Here is a 19,881-nt window from a genome sequence, read left to right on the forward strand (position 1 = left end):
TCATTTGAACTGGTCGCGTCCAGGGCTTAGTGGTATTTCAATGCTATGTGCTACCTACGCACTTGGATGCGTAGATAGTGATGTATATAGATACCTAGGTAGCTATGCGACATTACCTACTTAAACATCGTTAATGTTTCTTCAAATCCATGGATGTTTAGGAAGACCCAAGGATTCCTCCTCATACACATTTTATACAATAAAGTTAATTCACCATAGCATCGCCCCTGTGGCACCGAAAGAAAAGTCCAAGACGCCAATATCCGCTTAACTCCAGCCTCATCATGACAATAACAGCTATCTGTATGCCGAGCAATTAACTAAAAATCAAAGGACACCCACTCTGTCTTCGGAGGTACGCTCGGAACGATGCCATCCTTGAAAAGCCCATTCTGCACAAAGTATTGGTATTGCTCCGTTACTTCTGCAGTATAGTTCTCATCCTTATCACTACAGTCTCGGAGAGTAGAGAGATCTGGCGGTCCGTCGTAGAAGAAAATGCGCACCCAGGTTTTATTATCATCGGGATGTAGGTAGCGTGGAGTTCCGTCCTCGTATTGGACTGGCCGCCCTTTCCATCTTATTAACTTCTGTGTCCCTGGATCTCGAACAGTATCGCCCACGAGTTCGGGAATCGGATTCAACTCCCTGAGCTCGACCTTGATGATCGGTCTAGGTCCTATGGGCGCCTTTCCAGCAGCACTCACTTGAGGCTGGGGAGCAATAGTCGAAACTGGTGCTGTTACTGCTGGAAGTTGGCCAAAAACGCTCGGAGTAGCTGAAGTCGTTGTCGTTGGGGCAAATGGATTGGCCGACGATGCTTGCTGCTGTTGTGCAAACGGTGAGACGGTTTGAGATGGTTGGCCGAACGTGGCAACGGTCGAAGATGGCTGCCCGAATGCACTGGCCACTGCAGATTGATTGCCAATTTGGGAGAATGGAAACGTTGTCACCTGACTGGCGGCTGGTTGTCCAAACGGTGCAGAAATCGAAGGTTGGCCGAAATTACTTCCTGCTAATGGGTTTGATTGAGTTACCTGAGAGAAAGGAGATGGGCCAGTCGCTGCATTCGAAAATGCGGAACCTGTCATTGCTGAAGGCTGCCCAAAGGCCGGTTGACCAAACGATGGTTGGCCGAATGCAGGCTTACCAAAGGCAGGCTGCGCTGCTCCTGGCATCGATGGCTTGCCAAACGCAGAACCAGCTGTGGATGTTCCCAAGCCTGAAGGTCTTCCAAATGCAAGTTGATTTTGCCCAAGCATTGACGCTTGCCCAAAAGCAGGAGTAGGCGCACCTTGAGTCGCACCGCTAAAGCTCCCACTCAGTTGTCCGAAAGCCGGAGTCGACGAAACCGGGGCTGGCTGCTGGGCGAACGATGAGGGAACGGCCGATTTACCTTCCACGATGTCGATGCGATTTGGGTGTTCGTTCACTCCATCTAGCACGTATTTAACAGCACCATTGAGGTCATTCAAGATGATTTGGATCTGATTCAAAGTTTCATCATGTAGCTTCTGCGCTTCTTGAACAGCCTGGTTGGAATTTCCGGCCGCGGCAGCTTCATAGTGTCGCAATCGCATTTCCTCAAAGCTCTGCTCTCGAGATGGGCCTCCAAAGAGCTGCCTGGGGGCATTTTTCCCAGGGCCATATGCAGAAAAGACCCATCCTGGTCGTTCCTTCCCTAATGTGAGGTCTAGTTGGATATTCTCAGGTGTAACGTTAAAGCTAGAAGACGGGGTCAGCCACATGAATTTAATCCTCAGAGATAGTGAGTTATTTTTTGCGGTGTTGTTTCATGTATTTACGTACTTTGTGGACTTGTCCTGTTGCTGTTGACTGCTTCCTAAATGATGAAACATTTTATCAATTAGAGCCATGACTGAGGATTGATGACAAAAGACAATGGGGGTCAATTCCAAAGAAATGTGAGTGTTAATCGTAGTAAAGGTAGAAACCTCCGTCAGAAATAAATTTCGATTGACTGCGAGGCGTTGAAACACATTGCTTCTCGCCCAGCCATCTCAACTGCCAGCTACCGCGCCAAAGACTAATAGAGAGACTTACCAGTATTTGAAGCAGCTGGACCGAGAACATTGAAACGGTTTGCTGATGCGCCTAATGTCACCTGGCCTGGATGTTCATTTCTGCATCGATCTACGACACTCGTAAGTATTCATTCGTCTGTTTTTGGGTGCAAGAAACTGTGGGGCAATTATTTTTGCAAAAGAACATACCTCCGTATCTGCATCGACCCTGTTGAAAATAGACACACACTGGCATGTCGTTATACTAAATTGCTCAAAATATAGTAAGGGTTAGTTGTTGCGCGCGGTCAAGAAGCTTTTATAAGACTTGCCGCTTGTTTGTAGCTGCACGTGGTGTCTAGTGCTTTGATTGGCTGGCTTGGAACACCGCATTCGAAGAGGGCTCTAAGAGTCACAACTCATAACAGAATATAACTTAATTATTTCTATATATCATGTGTGGCAACTCTTCTAAGTTGACGTGAAGACCAAGATAATCTTAAATTTCAAGACTTAGCTGCGATAGATGGGGTCATGCCTATCTAATCCTCTGCGCTATGCCACCCACAACTAAAAACTAACCAACCGTTCCAGTGATGTGGACTTTTCCCCCCTTCATCCACTAAAAACGAAGTAAAAAACGTTCCAAGTTATGAAATATGCAACCTTGAAATCACTATGCAAGTGCCAATAAGAAGCCCTCATAAAACTCCGCTTCGATTCCCCATAAATATGTTAAAAACGCCAAGAAACACCATAGTCCGATCACTTTGAACATTAGAGTGAATCAACCCTATTAAAGCCTTGTCGTAGATCATCCCAGTTGATGCCATCGATCTTTGGTCCGCCTAGTGATCTCACACTTGGTGGAAGATCTCGGGTATTGCCAGTCGCGAGTCGCCGCATCAATACAGTATCCTTGGCGCCAGATAGTGTTGCGACTTTTCCTTTGAGAAGATACTCTTCAAACCATGATTCTTCCTCGTTGTCGAACGGTAAGTTGAGTAATTCAATTGCGCGCTGACCTCTCAAATTTCCGGTCGGAGTCTTGTGGACGAACAGAATGAGCTGCTCCAGAAATTGTCTTCGACGAGAGTCATCGTATTTGCGTAGGAAGTAGAATGCTTCAGTAATACTTGCGCGACAGAGGGTCTCGAAATAAGATGACTGAACCTTCTCGGAATCGAGTGGCGGGGAAACCGTCAAGTAATAAGCTATCGCTAACGAGTCATCATGTTTCGGCAGCTTGGGTAGGGTCAATATGTAAAGGATTTCGTCGGGAAATGTTGGGATGAGGGAGGGTTCGGTGAGATACTGCAATGCTAGCTGTCATATTGGATAGTACATTAGTACCAAGTTGACCCGTATAGATCTCAGGTCGCAAATACCGGAAACTCAAGGCGATCCAAATGCCAAAGCCCATCAATGAATAGCTGATATTTGTCTGGGATAGAGCATCGTCTAAGAAACTGGGCAAGCGCTTCGTTGGCGCGGCAATCTCGGAGAAGGTAATAGATCACGGCTTGTTTCTGATGATTGGGAAAGGACGATAAGAGAATCTGCTTATACAGCTCTCGGAGGTGCTGGTTGGACTTGGGAGGATATTTTTCATGAACTGTCCCCGGTGCTTCGTTAGCAATGTCATGGACCACTGTGACAGGTTTCATACCTGCTTTCACGCCCGTCAAACCGAGCAGTCGGTCGATAAAGAGCCGATTTTCCAATGATCTACGATTGCCATTGATCGTGTCAATAAGCTTTTTGTCGTATGTGAAATGTCGGTTGAATTGGAATGTGACGTCAAAATCCTCCCAGGACGCCATCTTGCAGTCCGACGATTAATTGACCGCAGGCTTCGACAACAAGAAAGCGATCAATGAAGAAGTTCTTCACTGAATTGAACTCATGAAGGCGGTGAAATGGGGAGCTTGCGGGCGGCTGGCAAAAGAAGGAAGCTTTCCCTCTTTCGGATTGGAGTAAACAACCCGCGAACCAAAACAAACAAATCAAGAGTGGGAAGCCATATGAGAACCTCTCTCTCCGACATCATCTCGTATTATCATCCACCATCACCAAACCTCACATGGCTTCTGTAGCTAGAGGCAGACCGTCGCGCCGCGCGGCTTCGCGACGAACATCCTACATCGAAGAAGTTTCCGAAGAAGAGGATCTCGGCAATGTCACACCCACGCCATCTCACTCCAACGCAGAGGACGATGAAGAGAATGAGTACACACCTGTGGCACAGAAACCAATTCCCAGGCGAGGCGGTCGACGGAAAGCATCAGAAGCACCATCACAGCCTCCTAAACGGTCGGCGCGAGGTGGACGGAGACCGAAAACCACCGAACCCACCCCGCAACCGCAAGAACATGAAGAGCCATCCACTGTCGCAGAGACTGTGGAGCAGGAGAATGAGGAGGACGATGAGGAAGCGACGATAATAGCAGCTCAGGAAGGGCCTGAATCGCCTTCTGAGAAGGTTCACGCAGCGCAGAAGAGGAAGAGGGCTGCAAGTTCCCGTAAGAGCCGTGATTCAGCTACGCCAGCCGCAGAACTATCCTCACTTCCTACTCCTTCTCCTTCAGCTTCGCCCGAAGCGTCCTCGCGATCCCATCGAGAATTCAGTAGCCCGCTCTCCGATATCACGCAATCTGCTGTCAATAAATCACCTGCCCCGACGAAAACCGATGCCGAAGAACAAAAGTCCCAGATCTCGATCATCAACTCCCAGTCAACCAACCTCGAAAAGCCAATGGATATTGTCTTGAAATCGCGGTCCTTGGGTATCCCTGTCGCCGAAGAAACCAATACTCCACACGCACGTATGGTAATCACTCACCTTGTGCTTACTAACTTTAAAAGTTACGCGGGCAAACAGATTGTCGGACCCTTTCATGTATCGTTTTCATCTGTTGTCGGCCCCAATGGTTCCGGAAAGTCTAACGTCATCGACTCCCTACTCTTCGTATTCGGATTTCGCGCCAGTAAGATGCGCCAGGGAAAGATTTCCGCCCTGATTCACAACTCCGCCAGGTTTCCCGACTTAACCTTCTGCGAAGTTGAAGTACACTTCCAGGAAATCATGGATCTTCCTGGTGGCGCTCACAAGGTCGTTCCCGATTCCCAATTGGTGGTTTCTCGCAGAGCGTTCAAGAACAATTCCAGCAAGTACTACATGAACAAGAAGGAGACGAACTTCACTACCGTAACCACGTTCCTCAAAGATCGCGGGATCGATCTTGATCATAAGCGCTTTCTCATCTTACAGGGTGAGGTTGAATCGATTGCGCAGATGAAACCCAAGGCCGGTAATGAGCATGAAGACGGTCTTCTGGAATATCTGGAGGATATCATCGGCACTTCGAAATATAAGACGCCCATTGAAGAAGCAGCCGCCGAAGTTGAAACCTTGAACGACGTTTGTGTCGAGAAAAACAATCGGGTCCAACATGTTGAAAAGGAAAAAACTGCACTCGAGGATAAAAAGGACAAGGCTCTAGCTTACATCCGAGACGAGAATGATCTTACTATGAAACAATCTGCTCTGTATCAGGTCTACATTGCAGAATGCGAGAATAACAACAAGGTCACCGAGGAAGCTATCATGCAAATGCAAGAGTTGCTCAACATGGAATTGGAGAAGCATGAAGGAAATGAGTCTGGAATAAAGGAGATCGAAAAGAAATACAAGCGTGTGACCAAAGAATATGAAAGCATGGAGAAGACTACTCAGGCAATGATCAAGGAAATGGCGAAATACGATAAGGAGGCTGTCAAGTTCGAAGAGAAGCGAAAGTTTTTGACAGGCAAGCAGAAGAAACTCGACAAGACTTTGCAGACTAGCCGGTTGGCATCATCAGAGTGCTCGAGTCTCGTCGAGAAGCATGCCTCGGATATCGAGAAGAAGTCAGCGGAAATTGTCCAGCTTGAAGATGAGATGAAGACGGAGGAAGAAGAGCTTGCATCAATCAGAGAAAGTTTGAAAGGCAAAACACAAGGTCTCTCGGATCAAATTGCCGCCAAACAGAAATCCCTTGAGCCATGGAACGCCAAGATCAATGACAAACTTTCTTCCATTGCTGTCGCTCAAAGTGAACTTGATATCCTCCATGAACGGGGTAATGCGGGTGCGAAAGCCCTAGAGGAAGCTCAGGTCCGCGTTTCCACGATCGAGGAAAGCTTAGCAGAGAAGGAATCGGAACTTGAGGAAAAGCATCAGGAGAAGACTCAGCTCGAAGCTGAAGTCGAATCACTGAAGAAAGATCTCAACAAGCTATCTCAAAAGGAACCTGAGCTTCGCTCTTATGTGTCCAATGCACGGCAAAAGGCAGAAGAGGCTCGAGCAAGCCTGGCTAGCACGCAAAACAAAGGCAGTGTTTTGTCCGGTCTCATGCGACTCAAGGAATCCGGCCGTGTTGAAGGATTTCATGGTAGACTAGGCAATCTGGGAACAATTGAGGAGAAGTATGATGTCGCTATTTCGACCGCCTGCCCGCAGCTTGAGAATATGGTGGTCGATACCGTGGAATCAGGCCAACAATGCATTGATTATCTACGCAAGAACAATCTTGGTCGAGCCAACTTCATTCTCCTTGACCGTTTGCCTAAGCGAAACATGTCTACGATCTTCACACCAGAAAGTGTGCCACGACTCTTCGATCTGGTCAAACCCAAGGATGCCAAGTTTGCCCCAGCCTTCTACAGCGTCTTGCAGAACACACTCGTTGCCAAAGATCTGGAACAAGCCAATCGAATCGCTTATGGCGCTAAGCGATGGAGAGTGGTCACTCTCGATGGACAGCTGATTGACTTGTCTGGTACTATGAGTGGTGGAGGAACGCGTGTCGCTAAAGGCGGCATGTCCTCAAAACAAGTTGCCGAAACTTCCAAGGAACAGGTTTCCAAATTGGAATTTGACCGCGATGAGTGGGAGAAGAAGCTTCAGCTATTTCAAGACAAACAACGTCAGGTGGAGACATCGCTCCGTCAAAAATCCGAAGAAATTCCCAAATTGGACACCAAGATACAGAAGATTGGCATTGAGATAGAAAGCGGCAAGCGAAGTCTCGTCGATGCCCAGCGTCGTATGAAAGAACTCAGCGTCGAACACAAACCGTCCAAGACAGACGAGAACCGAGCGAAGGCATTGAATCAGCAGATCAAGGCACTTCAACAGGAGGTTGAGAACTTGCGACAAGACATGGCCGGCATCGAGGAAGAGATCCAATCTCTCCAAGCTAAGATCATGGAAGTCGGTGGCGTCCGTTTGAGAAGTCAGAAAGCCAAGGTGGACAGCTTGAAGGCCCAGATCAATCTTCTGTCAGAAGAGATATCGAACGCAGAAGTCGCGAAATCGAAGAATGAGAAGCTCATCAAGAAGCACGAAAAGGCACGCTTGGAAGCCGAAAAAGATAGCGAGCAGTTAAATGCTGAGATTGAACGATTGGAGGAAGATGTCAAGAACCAGGCAAACGACGCTTCGGGTTCGAGACAACAGGCGGAGGACGCTCAAGAGGTAAGCCTAATGGATCCTACCGATGCAACAGGTGCTGACTATAGACCGTCTAGGCACTTGAGACGAAACGTGGAGAAATCAAAGCCCTCAAGCAGGAGTTGGACGAGAAGACGGCTGAATTGAATGAAACACGTGCTCAGGAGATTGAAATGCGGAACAAACTGGAAGAGAACCAGAAAGTGCTCACTGAAAATCAGAAACGTAGTCGATACTGGGAGGAGAAGCTTTCAAAGTTATCATTACAGAACGTCAGCGACCTTGGTGATGCGCAGGAAACGGCGGAGTTGCAGGCATTCACTGCTGATGAGCTGGCAGATATGAACAAAGAGTCACTCAAGGCTGTAATTGCAGCGTTAGAGGAGAAGACACAGAATGCATCGGTCGATTTATCTGTTATTGATGAGTATCGTCGCCGTGTTGCTGAGCATGAGACGCGCTCTGCAGACTTGAATGAGTCACTGACAGCTCGTGATGCTGCCAAGGCCCGCTTGGATGGCCTTCGTTCCGCTCGTCTGACCGGATTCATGGAAGGCTTCAGCACGATTTCACTACGTCTCAAGGAGATGTACCAGATGATCACAATGGGTGGAAATGCTGAATTGGAGCTTGTAGACTCATTGGATCCTTTCTCTGAAGGAATTCTCTTTTCTGTCATGCCACCGAAAAAGAGCTGGAAGAACATCAGTAACCTGTCCGGAGGTGAAAAGACACTGTCCAGTCTGGCCTTGGTGTTTGCTCTCCATCACTATAAACCAACTCCGTTATATGTCATGGACGAGATTGATGCCGCCTTGGATTTCCGAAACGTGAGTTGCGATAGCTCTTCTGGATACAGGACCTGTTAATTACTGACTCAAACCCTACAGGTTTCTATCGTTGCTTCATATATCAAAGAACGGACCAAGAACGCCCAATTCATCGTCATTTCTCTTCGAAACAACATGGTTAGTGAAACTCTAGCATTTATTTGATCGATTGCATGGTGCCTAACTGAAACTAGTTTGAACTTGCTTCCCGCCTTGTTGGTGTATACAAGGTCAACCACATGACTAAGAGTGTCACCGTCGAAAATCGTGACTACATCACAGGTCGATCTTCTTCGACGACAGTCGCGCCAACACAGTCGTGATTACATGTTTTCTATTATTTCTGGTCCCGGTCTATTTGTTTATAAATGATTGCAGGGTGTAATGACGGGATGAGCAGGTTATATTGGAATCGGGTGAAAAGCATGCGATGATTTGATTATGATTCTTGTTGTCCTCATGGAGTTCGGTTGCATTGTGTAAATAGAATGGATTGTGTGTTGACTAGTATTTTTGTTCTTCTCTTCATGTTTCTTCGAGCTCTTCGACGAGAATTAACTACGTTACAACTCAAGGTTCTTGATGTTTAGGCCGGCCGACCTTCCGACTCCCATGACGCCCACCTCACCCTCCCTTCCAAGTCTATTATCCTCTTACAGTTACCATCCCCCAAGTCCCGGTTGCTGAATTGTTCATATCCTGGCTTTAAGCCCAGACTTCAATCACCTTATCTATGTTTAAATATGAGTGTCCGCTTGAGGCCATTGACGCAGAGGCTCGCCGAGTTGCGGAAGGTGGTAAGACAACGGATCTGCACAAGGCGCTGGTAGCCCATGTCGAGGATGTGAAAGATTCGGTCGAGGGGGTGTGATTGAGGGTTCTGTAGGGCGAAGGTAAATCCTGTCTAGTCTTGACTAGATGTATCGCTCAAAGTCTTCCCTCAGAGAGCATTGAAGAATCACCTGGGCATATTTCATGCTATAGTTGTCTTACACGACAGTGTTGGTTGTCAGGTAGTTATATCTTTTAAATCGACGCGGAATAAAACCAAGAACACAACCCTGAAATTCCGGTGGTGTTGGCCATATTTTACCGCTACGCTAAGAAAGGATATAGCGCGTGAATCTATTTGACATAAAATACGCTATATTCACAACACCATATGACCCATTATGACACATTATGAGGCATACCATTTGACACACAGATTGAAAGAATCACAGTCGATTATTTATTTGTATGGGATTCGCATATAAAAAAGGGACAGGAATCTCAGCTAGAAATGATAGAGGGAGGAGATCAAGATGACAAGGATTTTCCACCCATAGATTCGAACTTCACCTGTTTTGTGCTAGTGGTAAAAAACTCCAATAGGTGGGAGAAGAAGAGGTAAGTAATATTGGGTTCAGTTACAAAGTCTGTCATCCAATCCCCCACTTTAATCTATGAATGATACTCGAACACTCGGAATATATGTATACTGCGCACTATATGCCTAGATAAGCATGCAATTCGAGCAGAGTTTCAATCAATCTACTGAAACACGGACGGAGGTACGGTCATAAATCTCCTTTCCGCCGGGATTGAAGCTGGCTCTACTTGATCTTAATTTCATCACTTACAACATCCTTGAATCGATGAAGCACCCAGCGCTGGTCAGATATGCCTAGGCGTAGTTGCCAGATACAGAGCACCCAGCAGGGCGGGCAATGTCTTTCTGACCGGTTAAACTAACCTCTATCTAAAAGATGTGGCGTTCTTCCGGTCCTCCACAGTTCTAGTACGTACATGGGTGGAAATCTGGCCCTTGTATGAATCTATTTTAAATTCCTCGCATTGCAGATCAAAGCAATCGAGGATGGATGCATCACACACAACAGGCAGGGAAGACCAACAGCGCGGTCATTGGCGTTCATGGCCACTAAACGCATGTCTGATTGTTACTCATGTACGCCACAAAGTCTACGACGAGAATAGCTTGTCAATTCTATGGAGTGTATAATGTCAGTTCGGTTTTGTCTTTACCATTTTTTTCTCTTTCATTTGGTCTATGTTTCCCGCAGGTAACGAGAATTGTTGTATCTGATCATACAAAGCATGGCCGTAATCGCAATCCATACAATACACAGCGGAGAAACCTCCCACAACGATCGAGTGCGTTTAAGCAGCAATGGTAACCTCGACCTCAACACCGGCCTCAATGTTGATGATGATCTGCTTGACGGTCTCGGTAGGAGCGTGAAGACTGCAGCAAAGGCGAATGATTAGCTCTTGAATCTCAAGCGATAATAGGCGTCATCTTCGCGATTCGAGGATGGTTCCGACGGGGTAAGACTTACTCAATCAAACGCTTGTGGATGCGCATCTCGTAGGTGTCCCAGGTCTTGGAACCCTCACCGTTGGGGGTCTTACGGGTGGAGATCTTGAGGGTCTTGGTGGGAAGACGGACTATATTGACAGTATAATCAGACGTCGTGTGCCTCGAAATTTTGGTTGACGGTGATAATACTAACCAGGTCCCTTGACAGTGAGCGACTTGCTCTTGGCACGCTCAATGAGCTCCTGGCAGACCTTCTCAAGAGAGGCAACCTTGCGGGAGCTGAGGGTGATACGGATCTTGTGGATTTTCTGCAGGGCGACAATTAGCGATTGATGCAATTTGTGAATGTACTGATTTGTTCGGAAAAAAGGCGACGTACCGGGCCCTCGCCGAAATCCTTCTCGGGCTTCTGGAAAGACATTTTGGACGGGTGAATTGAGTGATATGAGGCTGACGATGCCAATCAAGACCTGAACGCGCAACGAAGTTGAAGGGTTCGGTAATGTGATGAAAGGCGTGGGTAGTGTAGTGGAGTTCTTTCGACGTGAAAGGTTTGACAAAGATTCCCAAGATAAGATAGTAGATCTAAGCGAGGGGGCTGTTTGCACTGTTTGAATGTGCGCAACTTCTGAAAGTCTTGGCGTATGCACGTGACATGGCTCGGCTATGGGGCCGCTAATCCCAATCGGGAGCCCGTTGATTGGCTTGTTTTGATGACTAAGAAGACTGATGGAAGGAGCTGGAGCTGTCCAATCACATTGCCGGAAATGAAGATTGATCTTGTCATTCTGTCATTGTCCAGGTACACTTTCTTTCTTTCCATGCCGGCCAAAGGATAATACTTTGATATCCTCGATTCTTTTGCTTCAAGATATGTGAACAGGACTCTGTTGAAGTTCCCCGACATGCAACAAGAACCCGGCACCATTTTGACAGATTTGTATCGAAAGAAGAACTGACCACTTCATGGATCTTCCCCGCCTCATCCCCGTCCCGCCAACTGTTGTGCGGAAAACTATTCCAAACGAACAATGGGAAGCCACTCTTGATGCTTGGATTCTATTGACGGAGTTACGTCTGCATCTTTCCGCGCAGCAGTTCGGAGAATGCGCACATGCAGACCGATTTAATGCTTCCTTCCTGACGTCGTATTTCGCAGCCCGTGACGATGCTCGGCTTCATGGAACGAATGCTAGTACGACGACTACCAAAAAGTCAAAGCATCTTCGAAGGAGTGCCTTTCTACTTACAAGGAGATACTATTTGGATGTGCAGCCATTTCCCTTGGCAGACGAGTTATTGGATTGGCGATTTCTTGGTGACTTTTGCGATACCTACCACTCAAGCTCGGCTCTGAAACAACTCTTATCAGAGGTATGGACGCGATACGAAAATGTGATTTCACCCAGTATCGAAACGGGCAAACTCGAAGTCATGGAGATGCTGTTGAAGGCCAAAAAAACAGGACAAGTGACCGCTGCTTCCGATCTAGTCCTTGATATCCGACGATTAAGTATTCTGGCTTCTGCATTGCCGCAAGTTGGTTGCCTGCTCATGACAGGATCAGACTATCTCGATACATTGCATGATGCTTACAGGATATCACTCTCTGCTAGCAATGAAGCCGACGGTAACGCATTGAGAAGCACGCTGGTTGCAAATGTCTACGTCGGATTGACTTCTCTGCTTAAAGTACCCAACCCTAACCTATCCCTTTTACTCGATCAATTATTCTCTCTCAAGGCTTCAGCGAGTACCGAGGTAACATCCAGCAAGAAGAGCAAGTTGTCGCCAGACCTATTGTCGGATTTAGTATGTAGTACAGACATTCTTGTCCGGATAGAGCGATATTTGGTATCGGCGCCACAAAAACGGGGTCAAGATCTTGTCAGCTCACTACGGGAATATCAACAACAGACGAAAGGGATGCATAATCAACACTATCAGCGACTCAAGAAAAAGAAGGACAAAGGCAAAGCCAAAGCAAACACAGAACATAATGGCCGTTTACACGTTCACAAATTGTCCTTGATAACACAGATTCGTGACCTATTTCCGGATCTTGGGGAGGGTTACATTGTCCGATTGCTTGATTATTATACAGATAACGTCGAAACCGTGGTAGCCCATTTGTTAGAGAGCTCACTGCCACCTGAACTAGAAGCGCTTGACAAAACGGAACCTCTACCAGTTCACAACTTGCAAAGCCACGATGTGATGGAGCCTCGTCATACTCTGCCGCAACTTGCCTCACCTCGACCCGGATTTGCGCGCAATATAGATTTAGAAGATGACGAAATTATACAAGCTGCACGGTCTGCGGTTGGTGGACAAAACAAGAAACTACTCTTTGGCAGAGCCAATATTGATTCTACGGCCGATACCATCCTCGCTGATCGAAGCCAGCATGCCGCTAACAAAGCTGCAATATTATCCGCATTGGCCAATTTTGATTCTGACGATGATGAGCGAGATGATACCTATGATGCAGCTGATGTTGGCGGTACCGTCGATTCAGGAATCGGAACAGGAACAGTAGATGTCGAGCCCGAACAAGAAAAACGTAACCGAGCAGGTGCAGGTGCCACCGGAGACGGAGATAACGATCTTATGGACCCTGACATGACGTTGTATCGATTATGGAAATCAAACACTGCACAGTTTGCGCGTGACTCGACCACTCGTCGATCCCAATCGCGAACCAACCTGAAGCGCGAAACTGGAATGACGGATGAAGCTATTGAAGGATGGGCGGTGATGCTTCAACGAGACATGAAAAAGCAAACCCGCCTAGAATCAAAATTGACACTTGAGGCTGGAATGGGCTGTGCTGGAGGAGTGGCCATAGGTCAGCCCGAGTTGGCCTCAACCGCTTACCGAAGACCAAATGCGAAAACGATAACTAGCGAATTTGAAGACCCGGAGAGCGATGCTGGCTCATCTGCTAACACCAGAGGAAGGGGAAGTGGAAGAGGTGGAACTGGAAGGGGCGGACCGAACAGAGGGCGGGGAGGGAATCGTGGACGAGGTGCCAATCACCGTCGAAGGGACCAGCATGCTAAGAAGATGGTGAAGGCCGGAGTGCTTCCTAGTTGATTTATTATTAGGAAGTGTTTGATACCACTTGTCAAGTACTTGGCTAAAGTGAGTTCAATCCACATAGAACGGCGAGAGTCGTTCCTCTCAGAGAAAAAAAGTGAAACTTGCATATCTTGTAGAATCCATACGACTCCATGTATAAGACCAGACTTTTTCCCGGCCAATTTACGTAGTCAGGTCTCGTATCTGTAGCTAGACAGTAGCGCAACAGATATATTTACAAAGTGACATGCCCCGGTGATGGCGGTGCATCTCCTGTCTCCCAAAGTGTCATATTCCTGCCAAGCACAAAATCGAGACTTCCGCCATCGACAAATATGTCCTTGTGAGTCAACCAATTCTTGTCCCATTCCTTACCATTCACCCGCACACTCTGAACGTAATAAGAACCCTCGTTGTAATCTGATCCAGTGGCAGTGATGCGCAGCGTCTTGTTTCCGTTGACCGTCATGTTGATCTCAGGGAACCAAGGAGATCCAATCAAGTAATTGGGTTGAGTGACAATGGGATAAAGTCCGACAAGCTGCCAGAGAAGCCAGGAGTTCATGGCACCGGCGTCGCTGTTGCCAGGGATCCCGTAAGCAGCATCCTTGAAGCTGTACTATAGTTAGATAAGAGCCTAGACTATAACGAGTGCATCAAAGAATCGGTGACCTATTATGTATTACTCAAATTACGGGATTGCTGTACTGATTTTGCTTGCTTATTGACGTAGTGATAGAGATACGGAGTACCAAAGTCGGGTTCGTTCCCAATATTCATCAGCGTAGTAACGCCAGCTCCGTTGACCCCGAGATTCTGTTTGGCGACGCCTGGTTCGAACTGGCAGTGTGTCAGTTGGGATCTGAATTTACAGGAAGGATGCTAACACACCATTTTGTCCAGTCTTGAGTCGAAAGTAAATGGTCCTCCCATGAAGTCAATGAGCGTCTCAACATCGTGAGGTATGCTAAAAGTGTATTCTTCAAACAATTAACCAAGGATCATGAGTACGAACAACTACGTAATATCAACAAGGAAGACATACCCCACGGAACACCTTCATAGGCGATAGAACTCCATTCACATCCTCCACAGTACAACGGGTCATATCCGTCCTGATATGAGCCATTTGCAAATCTAGGAGCCAAGAACCCAGTGAAGTTCAAACTTGTCACGTCATGATCCCAAATTAACTGCCAACCGGCGGATCGATTCACATATTTCTCTTTGTCAGCAGGCTGAATCCCTGCAGCAACTTGACTCAGCGAAGTCATTGAGGCTATACTCAACTGTACGTGAAATACAGCGTGTATTATGGTCAACAGATATGTAACCAAGTTCCTTCCAGTCATCGAGAGCACCTCGACCTTCTTTTGTGCTGGGTGTAAATCCGTGGGATCGAAGGTGTTATATGGGGTTACTTCGGCGTCTTTGACCATGGCGGCGTAGCCTTCCGTCCAGTTGATACTTCCACGGAGGCCTTTCACGTATGCATCTGCTAGGACATTGTCACCGTTGGAACCCCCTTGAACGAGTCCGTTCCAGTTCCCGGATCGCCCATCCGGGAGATAACCTTGATGTCTGAGTACGGATTGGATAAGAGTTAGTCATTATTGATGATACATGCAATCTTTCGTCGGTCTTAGGAAGATCACCTACTTGTAGATCTCAATAAGGCCACGGATCATTGACTCATAGTACGGGGGCTGCAAGACATGGGTAGAGACTGACCGTACAGCGGAATATGTCCCCTCCATAGAAAATAAGTCTGAAATATTCCAGATTGTATTCAAGGGAGAACTTACACAAAGTATAGAAGTCGTCCCAGAATGGCTCATCAGAGATCCAAAGCGGGTTCTCTCCCGTCCTGTCAGAGGACATCAAACTGAAACAGGTCAGTCTTGATCCACTACATAATCATCACAAGATTTTGCTTGAACTGATTACATTAAAGGAAAGGTGTAACTTACTGCATGAAGTAAAGTGAGCTGTAGAGAAGCCTCAAGTTTGTAGTGTTAGCTGAGCTATCGGTGGGAACCCTGATTTTGCTGAACACATCTGTATTCCACTCGTGAATGGCGTCAGTGACTGTATTATTTACGCTCCAGGTAGGAATTTCTGTGGTGATATAGTCTTTTGCAGTGTCAATTGACATAAAAGATACTCCAATACGTGATATGATGTTCCGTGGAGCTGTTGTATCGTTTCCCCATCCAAACAGAGCACCAATACGAGAGCGTTCATAGGCCCGGAAGTCGCCTTGGTTGTGCTCCTGGTGTCGGCCCCTCGGAGCCCATGAAGGCGTTTACATATTGAGAGTAGTCGACAGCAGAGACCGGTTGCCCTTGAACTTGAGAGGCCAAAATTGTCAGCCACAAGATGATATGAATGGTAGACGAGACAAGCATCTTTAACTTCCACTTTCAAACCTTGTGTTTGCGTGACGATTATCACATTTGACTACTTACTCATATAGATGAGGCATGGCGACTTAATAAGAATCACCGTCGGCGGAGAAATTCTCACACTGGTGAGGGGAATGTAGTACCACATTCGACTGACTGCAGTCTAAGACTTTAACCTATACGATTGACGTCAATTCTGAGCTCTTTGCAACAACTGGGTTGGAGATGCTTACTCCTCTTGGAAGATCAGCAAACCCCGCATTGTGATTATGTCTAATGCAACGTGCTACGGTAGTGCTAGTTGCTTGATGATCGGCTTATAACCATCTACACTTACGCAGAGACAAGTGGTTGATAACGTGATATTTGATGATGCTGAAGCTTGAGTTATAAATTGGAACGCAAAGAACATTTGTGTTTAATTCTTATACTGCATCTCTCAACCCATTTGAAATCCACATCCTGTTTTTCTCCTTTTCAGAGGCATCCACTATTTGATTCTGCCGAAATCGAAATATATAAATGGTTTGCAAGTATGAGGTAACTATCTTGTTGTAGACTCAAATGAATAATCAAGACCGATAGCTGCTAGTCCTGTGATCTCTTCTCAAGATATAGAAAACAGGTATTCTTATATGCGCTCACTAGCATTCGAAGACTAGTCGACCGAAGACACGTGTTAGATAAACGGTCAGCGAGTAGTACGTATCCTTTGTCAGTCATGGAAAGTATCCGAGATTCCCAGTGCCCGGAAGATACGTCAACGGAAGCGGGGGTGCTGATCTTAGCTCTCTCCATGAGCACAATAGTAGCAGCGGCTCTGTTGACAACCGTTTGAAACTAAGTACGCAATCACTGTACGTCAACAAAATCAACGAAGCAAACTCCCATCGCCTTGCCATTACCATCAAACTCCACCCCTTCATCGAGCAACAGTTTCATCTTCTCCGTCGAATATTCTCCCCCATTAACCCATTCGCCCTTATATCCGCCTAATGATCGATCTGTGGCGAGGACCCTGTGACATGGCACTGCAGGTGCGAATGGATTGTTCTTCATGGCATTCCCGATTGCGCGAGGTCCCGAGTTGAGATGTTTGGATATCGCTGAATACGTCGTCCATCGTCCCGGGGGGACACTCATGAGGATTCGGTAGACTCGACGCCGGAAGGGGGTCAGCGTCGGATGGGATGTAATGCGGAAGAGAGTTTTGTGTAGTTGAGATTTTTCCTCGAGTTTATTTTGGCCGGCTATTTGTGTAGACTTATTCTGTATCCTCGTAAGATCAAGCGTAGGTGTAGCCGTTGCCATGGAAGTTATCGCCGTCGCCATCGTTATCTTCTAATCTGTATAATCGTGCTTTCACAAATCGATGATGGGCCACTGTGAGTACTAATATGAATCAGGACTGGCTTGTAGACACTGCAAGACCGACGTGTAGCTTGAAGCCTTACGCGAGGGAATCGTCAGTAGACGCGTTTAGTTTGTGACGGAAGAATTGTCCTCTAGTCGTATGCTTATCAGTTGTTCGACTTGCCAGGAATTTTTTTGGTATGTGAAGGAATCCGAAATTTTATTTATCACGAGATCAACGATAAGAACATAAATACCACGATAGAAAGTGAGAGATTTGATGGGAAAATGTCTCTGCGACGCGCTGAGGAAAGTCGCCACTAAATTGGAGGCGTGATCCGTTTGCGATAAGATAAGATAATGGCCTGATAGCGATCAGCGTTGGCAGAAATATATCCTTCATTAATTCCTATCTCTGATCTCCTTGTGTCCTTTTTGAGTCTAAAAATCGAATACTTGAGGGAGAAACATGTGAGAAAACATTCCAGAGACCCATATTCTGTGACCTGTCATAGAAAATGAAATATGGAAACGATAAAAGTACATATGAGAAGGTATCAAGTAGCATGTAACAGGGGGAAAGATCACAAATCTATCAAGAAATCGAAGGGGAGAGAAAAAGAGAGGTTTTGTGGTCCTTCAGTCATAAGGTCATCAAGCATTAAGATATCGAGTCGTGATAAGTATGTTTATGCAACAGAATGAGATACCAAGTCACATCATATGCGATGAAGTCAGTCTTCGAGTATGGAACAAGCCTTGCGCTTCCTGTTCCCATTACGTTTGGGAATATCGTGATTGTGGAAGGTGCGCAGATGTTCCATGAGATGGTCACGACGTGGGAAACCAATGCTACCTTTGCGAACACAATTCTCAACAGGGCAATCCATTGGTTGAGGAGAGTGAACGCTTGATTCGTGTCGTTTGACGTCGGCCCCGCGAGTGAATGACTTGCCACATTTCTGGCATTCAAACGAATGGGTAAGTCTAGAAGAAATAATGCATTAGCTTATGTTGCTCACATCAAGACGAAGCAATAACTTACTTCTTTCGTCCTAGACGCTGAACCAAGGGAGACCCCGCAACGGGGGCTTTGTCAATCAAGTTTGCTGGAGATGGAGCAGAGCCAGGAGTGCTTGGCGAGGGCGACGCTGGAGTTGGCTGCGATGAATTCACAGCATTGAAAGGCCGATAAACAAAAAAGTCATCACTCTGGGCGCTCATTGATGACGCCGATGTGGCAGGTGATGCTGAGTAGTAATATGAAGCCCACGGTTGTTCAGGAGGGCTAGAGTACATCGATGGACTCAAAGCGAACTGGGGAGCCGAACGAAATTGGCACTTGGGCAGAGGAATCGCAATTGGACGAGTGCTGGAGATACTGGTAGTCCCAGCAGTAACAATTGTGTCAGTGGACGGGACAGCAGACCAAATTTTATGCGACATCGCGACATTAGGTGGCCTGAGATATGAATTAAAATTGAAATTTTTTCCGCCGAGCTCACCATAAGGCGAAGCAGTGGTAGGGGTCATGACTCCCACTGCATTTGTGTACATGTTCATATCCATGCCCACGCCCATGGCGGTGTTCGTATCCATGTCCATGATACCCAGACCCATACTGGGATGAAGTCCGACAGCGACTCCCATGCCTCCCCCTGATTCGGTGGAATATGCGTATTTCGACTGAGAGATGGCATACTCGTTGTAAACTCCAGGAGCATAAAGCTCGTTAGTGAGCTCGTACTCGTGAGAGTCAGAGTAAACTTGCTGTCCCTGGAAATTCATGCCAGCGCTGGTATTCGAATCGGGGTATTCCATGGCCGGGCCATATTCGAACTGGAAAGGGTCCTAAAATATTGGTTAGTCAATTTTGCAAAAATGTAGATCAGACATGAGATAGAGTAAACGTTTCTAATGTAGACATCATGTAGAAAATTCAGACTAAGGAGGGGAAGTTCGTACCATTTCAGCAGTAAGTTCGTCTCTACAAGGCGAGACGTTCAGTGTGAAATGGACCAAAGTGCACACTCAAGATCGCATCCCCACGACATCCAAGGCTTCACAGCAGGACTTAGGTTCAAATGACAAGACAACTGGTGGAGAGTGACGTTAAGATACGCTCATATGAGACTTGGAAAGAAAAGGAAGGAAGGTAGTAAAATCACAGCGCTCTTTTCAAAGAGTCAGGGAGCAGATTGACAAGGAGGACTATGCAAGGTGCAGAGGGGAGAAATTTCTTCTCTGGACAATTCACAAGACATGAATGGTACCAGGGCGTTGGGAGAGCATATGGCTCTAATCAGTGATCCAAGTGTGACGGTGAGGATCTCCAACAACTCTCCACAAATGGTGCAGAATAAGGAGATTGGGT

At 46.8% G+C, this 19,881-nt stretch overlaps 8 protein-coding genes across 8 annotated transcripts; 2 read left to right on the top strand and 6 right to left on the bottom strand.

Annotated features, from left to right (window-relative positions):
- Positions 1-320: 320 nt before the first annotated feature.
- EYB26_009383 (uncharacterized protein) lies at positions 321-2,280 on the bottom strand (the record flags this gene model as incomplete). The annotated part of the gene is made up of 4 exons (XM_054268633.1): positions 321-1,725; positions 1,810-1,843; positions 2,065-2,154; positions 2,235-2,280. The coding sequence occupies 4 exons, from the start codon at positions 2,278-2,280 to the stop codon at positions 321-323; spliced, it is 1,575 nt and encodes a 524-aa protein (XP_054124608.1).
- Positions 2,281-2,801: 521 nt separating this feature from the next.
- EYB26_009384 (uncharacterized protein) lies at positions 2,802-3,847 on the bottom strand (the record flags this gene model as incomplete). Its single annotated transcript, XM_054268634.1, has 3 exons — positions 2,802-3,350; positions 3,413-3,639; positions 3,694-3,847. The coding sequence occupies 3 exons, from the start codon at positions 3,845-3,847 to the stop codon at positions 2,802-2,804; spliced, it is 930 nt and encodes a 309-aa protein (XP_054124609.1).
- Positions 3,848-4,107: 260 nt separating this feature from the next.
- On the top strand, positions 4,108-8,671 carry EYB26_009385 (uncharacterized protein; the record flags this gene model as incomplete). Its single annotated transcript, XM_054268635.1, has 4 exons — positions 4,108-7,542; positions 7,596-8,348; positions 8,409-8,486; positions 8,543-8,671. 4 exons carry the CDS (start codon positions 4,108-4,110, stop codon positions 8,669-8,671), a joined length of 4,395 nt encoding a protein of 1,464 aa, XP_054124610.1.
- A 1,837-nt stretch (positions 8,672-10,508) lies between these two features.
- EYB26_009386 (uncharacterized protein) lies at positions 10,509-11,089 on the bottom strand (the record flags this gene model as incomplete). The annotated part of the gene is made up of 4 exons (XM_054268636.1): positions 10,509-10,593; positions 10,688-10,796; positions 10,862-10,976; positions 11,048-11,089. The coding sequence occupies 4 exons, from the start codon at positions 11,087-11,089 to the stop codon at positions 10,509-10,511; spliced, it is 351 nt and encodes a 116-aa protein (XP_054124611.1).
- Positions 11,090-11,634: 545 nt separating this feature from the next.
- On the top strand, positions 11,635-13,764 carry EYB26_009387 (uncharacterized protein; the record flags this gene model as incomplete). The annotated part of the gene is made up of 1 exon (XM_054268637.1): positions 11,635-13,764. One exon carries the CDS (start codon positions 11,635-11,637, stop codon positions 13,762-13,764), a length of 2,130 nt encoding a protein of 709 aa, XP_054124612.1.
- Positions 13,765-13,984: 220 nt separating this feature from the next.
- Positions 13,985-15,904, bottom strand: EYB26_009388 (uncharacterized protein; the record flags this gene model as incomplete). Its single annotated transcript, XM_054268638.1, has 7 exons — positions 13,985-14,363; positions 14,495-14,589; positions 14,641-14,729; positions 14,795-15,330; positions 15,409-15,475; positions 15,555-15,634; positions 15,720-15,904. The coding sequence occupies 7 exons, from the start codon at positions 15,902-15,904 to the stop codon at positions 13,985-13,987; spliced, it is 1,431 nt and encodes a 476-aa protein (XP_054124613.1).
- A 1,102-nt stretch (positions 15,905-17,006) lies between these two features.
- Positions 17,007-17,486, bottom strand: EYB26_009389 (uncharacterized protein; the record flags this gene model as incomplete). Its single annotated transcript, XM_054268639.1, has 1 exon — positions 17,007-17,486. The coding sequence occupies one exon, from the start codon at positions 17,484-17,486 to the stop codon at positions 17,007-17,009; it is 480 nt and encodes a 159-aa protein (XP_054124614.1).
- A 755-nt stretch (positions 17,487-18,241) lies between these two features.
- EYB26_009390 (uncharacterized protein) lies at positions 18,242-19,475 on the bottom strand (the record flags this gene model as incomplete). The annotated part of the gene is made up of 3 exons (XM_054268640.1): positions 18,242-18,494; positions 18,553-19,358; positions 19,473-19,475. The coding sequence occupies 3 exons, from the start codon at positions 19,473-19,475 to the stop codon at positions 18,242-18,244; spliced, it is 1,062 nt and encodes a 353-aa protein (XP_054124615.1).
- Between the last annotated feature and the right edge of the window lie 406 nt (positions 19,476-19,881).

This window comes from Talaromyces marneffei, chromosome 8 (assembly GCF_009556855.1).
Source record: "Talaromyces marneffei chromosome 8, complete sequence".
NCBI classification, from domain to species: Eukaryota; Fungi; Ascomycota; class Eurotiomycetes; order Eurotiales; family Trichocomaceae; genus Talaromyces; species Talaromyces marneffei.